General features: G+C 66.5%; 2 protein-coding genes across 2 annotated transcripts in view; one reads left to right on the top strand and one right to left on the bottom strand.

Moving 5' to 3' along the window:
* Window positions 1-1,556, bottom strand: part of MNEG_13261 (hypothetical protein) — a gene marked incomplete at both ends in the record, with an annotated part of 2,661 nt that extends 1,105 nt beyond the window's left edge. Inside the window, 4 exons of the mRNA XM_014038268.1 lie at window positions 165-323; window positions 528-753; window positions 935-1,060; window positions 1,320-1,556. Of these exons, the coding sequence (XP_013893722.1) occupies window positions 165-323; window positions 528-753; window positions 935-1,060; window positions 1,320-1,556 (748 nt within the window). The remainder of the gene's footprint in view (window positions 1-164; window positions 324-527; window positions 754-934; window positions 1,061-1,319) is intronic.
* Window positions 1,557-1,849: 293 nt separating this feature from the next.
* On the top strand, window positions 1,850-4,698 carry MNEG_13260 (fructose 1,6-bisphosphatase II; the record flags this gene model as incomplete). The annotated part of the gene is made up of 8 exons (XM_014038267.1): window positions 1,850-1,985; window positions 2,227-2,365; window positions 2,601-2,676; window positions 2,902-3,042; window positions 3,169-3,242; window positions 3,470-3,580; window positions 4,161-4,315; window positions 4,550-4,698. 8 exons carry the CDS (start codon window positions 1,850-1,852, stop codon window positions 4,696-4,698), a joined length of 981 nt encoding a protein of 326 aa, XP_013893721.1.
* Between the last annotated feature and the right edge of the window lie 130 nt (window positions 4,699-4,828).

Below are 4,828 nucleotides of genomic sequence, written 5' to 3'. Positions count from 1 at the left end.
GGTGAGGGGGGTGGTGAAGAGGGGGCAAGGCGCCGCCTGAAAGTCGCGGGCAGTGCTGCGCCGGATCAATCGCGTCAACCTGCAGGTCTTCCGCACCAAAAGCACGAGTGAGCTTCGCAGCTTGCAGCGTGCCGCGGCGGTGAGTTCCGCTCGCGCGCGCTCACCTGCCATGAGGGGCAGCAGCTGCTTGAGGGCCCCCAGCAGGTGCAGCGCGTCAGCCACCGCGCGCGTGATGGCCTCCTCCGCTGCCGACCGCTGCTTGTTGGTCGCGGCCGCCGCGGCGCGCGCCGCGGCCGCGGGGCCGGGCAGCACCTGGCGGCACACTGCTCGCGTCCAGGGCATGGGGAGGACGCGGGCAGCAGGGACGCTTTGATATGCACCTGCCGCTCTTGTGATGTGCATGTCATGTGAGACTTGCCAATTGACCGACATGCGGCGGCGCCGCCCACTCTCCTGCAACCACCCTGTTGGGCCACCCGGCAGCATGACCCCACCACGCATGACTACCAGCATTAGATAGGCCTCACGTTGCGCGAGCGCCTCGCTCTCCAGGCCCAACAGCTGGGGCGATGTCTGCGCGGCGGCCAGGACCTCGAGGCAGGAGGCCACAGCGCGCCGCCGCACCTTGGGCCGCCCGTCTGTGAGGAAGCCCAGCAGCAGCTGCCATGCAGGCGCCGCGGCAGCCCAGGACCCGGGTTCGGCGGCCGCGAGCACTGTGCCCAGGCACTGAATCGCACCCTTGACCACGGGGGCCTGCACACCATGGCGAATCATAGCAGACGCAAGTGAGGGGATTGCGGCACACAAAACAGAGGGCACACACTGAGTGGTTGATGCGCGCTGCCCCCCAGCGGAGCGGCCGCAGCTGACAAGCCTATTCAACGTCAGAACGACGGGACGCCTCAAACGCCGGTCGAGGTTTGCCGCCTCGCACCTGGTCGCGCGCCGCCTCCACGACTGACGACAGCACTTGCAGTGCAGCAGCTAGCTTGGCGCGCATCACAGAGGTGGGCACGCGGCCCAGCGTCGCCGCGAGCACCGTCAGCATCGCTGCCAGGACCTGGCAAGCGGTGTTGCGGGTACGCACATAGCAGCGTGCGAGGGCGAGTGTGACAGTCAGCGAGCGCAGTGGTTGCGGCGGCTGCATCAGTGGCGGCTGCCCCCAGCGGCAAGACAAAGCGACCATGCTGCGGATAGCTGCCCTTGCTGGAGTGGCAATAAGCAGCACAAGGGAGGCTCATGCTGCTGCTAGTCCCAAGCTGCGCGGCGGCCGAGTGCCCGCCGCCGCCTTCACTGGCCGCGACGGCTCTGCTGCTGACCTGGGGGGACGAGCGCGTGTCCTCCCTCTCAAGAGCGCTCATCACGGCCGCGAACAGGGCTGTAGGCGAGGGTTGCATGCCCTCGGCGGCCACCACGTCGAGGACGGCCTGCAGCACCGCGAGGACCTGCTGCGACTCGGGCTGGGCGGAGTGGCCATGGCGCGCCCTCAGCTCCGCTACAACGCCTGTGCCTTCGGCCTGGCCTAGGGTGAGGTCTGTGAGCAGCCGGTCGATCATGTTGCGCTATTTCACCGGAATCCCATGAGTGCCGGCGCTGCAGAGCGTATGTGGTTGTTATGGACGATCAAACAGGTCTGAGCGTGAGGGCGCTGGCGTGGCATGCCGAACCAGTTCGATCGCCCCGCAATTGTCACTGGAGTCACCACGCGTGTACCTGTCCGTTCCGGGGCTTTGATGGCGGACAATGTCATCTGAAAGGCACCGCGCGCACATACAAACCAGCTCGCGTTGATACAAGGCCTGCACAGCCGTTCGCCACGTTGGCATTCTCCAACCCACTCCCCGACACCATGCAGTGCTCTTCGCGCAGCCTGGGCAGGGTCCCGACGGCTGCAGGGACGCATATGAAGCGCTTCAAGACGGTGCTGACGCGCGTGCAAACTCCTTTGCGCCCGATTTCGCCCGGCACATCGACAGACAGCGCGGGTGCGCACTCGCCTCAGACGGTCTGATTTGCTGGCTCCTCCACCAGCAGGGTGGCAGGACACAGCTTACACCGCAGACCGAGCCCGACCAATCGCGCGCCGTTCGCGCATGGCCTCCGGAAAGGGCACGGCACACGGGCAGTGTCGCCGTGCGCGGTTGCTGACTGTGCGCGAGCGCCACCTCAACCTGCCGCACTGCAATGCACCCCTCTCGCCGCCATCGCCATCGCTGCCGCCCCCAGACAACATCTCCCTGCCCGCGGGTGAGGGCCGCCAGCGCGGCCGCAGCGACGGCGGCCCCGACTACACGGCGCCCTCGCGCAACCTGGCGCTGGAGCTCGTGCGCGTTACAGAGGCCGCCGCGCTCGCGTCCGCAAAGTGGTGCGGCGCGCTGCTGGCTTATTCTGGGGAGGGGGCCGCACAATTCTGGTCCTTGAGGGTGTTAGGAAGCTCCCCGGCGCCGATCTGCGGCCCCTGCGCGCGCTTCTGCTGCCCTCCACTTCGCTGTAGATTTTTGAGGCGGTTGTTTGGTGAAGTGCGGACCGGTGCGGCGCGGTGCGACCTGCGCGCCAGGCCGGCCTCCACTTCCGCCAACACGACGTCCCCCTGATCCCAGGTTTGGCAAGGGCGACAAGGAGGCGGCCGACAAGGCAGCGGTCGATGTGATGAGGCGCGTCCTGGCCGACATCAAGGTGGGCCTGCACGCTACGGGCCTGGGCTGGGGCACCGTGGCCTCCGCTTGCTGCACAGGGCTGATGGCCCCTGGCACGCCCACAGCCTTGCAGGCCGCGCACCCCCGACGCCTCACGCCTTTCATCCCTGCCTCACCTCGCATGCACCCGCGCTGACCCTCCTCGTCACCAACCCCGACCCCTGACCAAACCCGGCCCCGAATCCCCACCCCAACTGCCTCTCAGATGGACGGCGTGGTGGTGATTGGTGAGGGTGAGAAGGACCAGGCCCCCATGCTATACTGCGGTGAGGCCATCGGTGACGGCAGCCCCCCCATGGTGGACATAGCGGTTGACCCACTGGATGGCACCACACTCACGGCGCAGGTGAGAGGGGGGGGGCAACAGGCTCGGTTGGGTTCTGAGGGGCAAGTTTCCATTTGGTGCTGTGGCAAAGGGCTGTGCTGAGGCGATGGCCCCCGACCTGCGCCCACTCCTACCCTGCAAGCGCAGGGCCGCAGCGGCGCCCTGAGCGTGATCGCCCTGGCGGAGCGTGGCGCCATGTTCAACCCCGGCCCCGCTTTCTAGTGAGTGGGAGGGCGGCGGGCCCCTGCCTGGGGCTCATCATGATGACGGGTCCCGTCACAAGCTGTGTAGGTGGTGGGGGGCAGGAGCAGGCTGGAGCCTTGAACGTGCGACAAGGTGATGTGCATCACGCGCTCTTATCTTCAATCAATCAAGAAACGTGCACATGCATCCCTTATCCCACGCACCCCACCTCACCCGTCCCCACCCCACGCCACCCCACCCTCAGCATGGAGAAGCTGGCCGTGGGCCCGGGCGTTGACCCGCGGCGCGTGAGCCTCAAGTACAGCGTGGCCCACAACCTGGAGGCCATAGCCAACTGCCTGGGAAAGCCAGTGGGGTGAGGGGGGGGAGACGGGGGCCTGGCAGGAGGGGGCGGCGCTGCCTTTAGAGGCCGCCAGGGACTTGTGGAAGCCAGCAGAGGGGGGGATTGCGAGGGCATTCGACAAGATTGTGAGTGGAGGGCGGTACAGTGAAAAGGCTACATGAACGGCAGAGGGCGGCACAGGGCAGCGGCTTGAGCTGTCACTGTGAGGGGTTGGCGCTTACTGGGAGTGTGTGTGGGGGTTTGCACAGCAGTGTGCTGCTCACCAGGATTGGTGCAGCGGCTGACAGGGCGCAGGGGTGGTGACATGACCAGGGTTGCGCACCGACCTGCCCCCGGACCCTGGCCAGCAGCGTGCGCATCGCAAACCACAACGCACCCTACCTCCAGCACAACGCCCCCCCTTCCCGCCCCGCATTGTCAAAATCAACACTGCAGTGCCCCTGTTTGCCCAGGCTTTGGGGCCATGAGGCACTCCGTCAACACGCACGCGAGCACCTTTGCAGCTTCAGCCGCAGATCCATCCCTCAACCTCCTCCAAACCAGAAACCAATAAACTCCCCCTCTCCCTCCCCCTCTGACCACAATCACAAAGGGACGTGACTGTGCTGGTGCTGGACCGGCCGCGCCACGCAGACCTGATCCGCCAGATCAGGGAGGCGGGGGCGCGCATACGCATGATCTCGGACGGCGACGTGGGCGGAGCCATTGAGACAGCCAAGCCCGGGGCCCCCGTCGACGTCCTCATGGGTGCGCGGGGGTTGGCGTGTATATGCGTGTTCGCACTTGTTGGTGGTGGCGAGATGGCTCGTGTCGGAGTTTGTTGTGGATTGGGACGAAAAAGGTTGTCGTCTTAGTTGGGTGGCTGAGCAGTGGACCCTGAGCCGCCCTGCCTGGCACCCTAGAGAGTCACCCGCTCAGCACACACACACACTTTCAAAAGAGCTCCACTTCCCCTCTCGACCTTGCCCACGGCCCGCCCAGGCGTGGGCGGCACCCCCGAGGGCGTCATCGCCGCGGCCGCCCTCAAGTGCATGGGCGGCCACATAGAGGGTGAGGGAAGGGGCGCGTGCACAGGGCGCTGCGAGAGTGCCAGCTGGGGGCGGCAGCATTGGCTGGTCGCGGGCAGCTGAACATCAGAGCATGAGGGAGGAGAGGGTGCTAAGTGCGAGCGCTGCGGCAGGGGACTACGCGGCAAGAGGTACTGCTCCAATTGTAACGCCCCCCACTTCTGACTTAGGCGCCACCCACACACCCTTTGAG

The sequence above is a fragment of the Monoraphidium neglectum genome (assembly GCF_000611645.1).
Source record: "Monoraphidium neglectum strain SAG 48.87 unplaced genomic scaffold scaffold03720, whole genome shotgun sequence".
Lineage (NCBI taxonomy): Eukaryota > Viridiplantae > Chlorophyta > Chlorophyceae > Sphaeropleales > Selenastraceae > Monoraphidium > Monoraphidium neglectum.
This window is presented reverse-complemented; position numbering and strand designations above follow the sequence as displayed.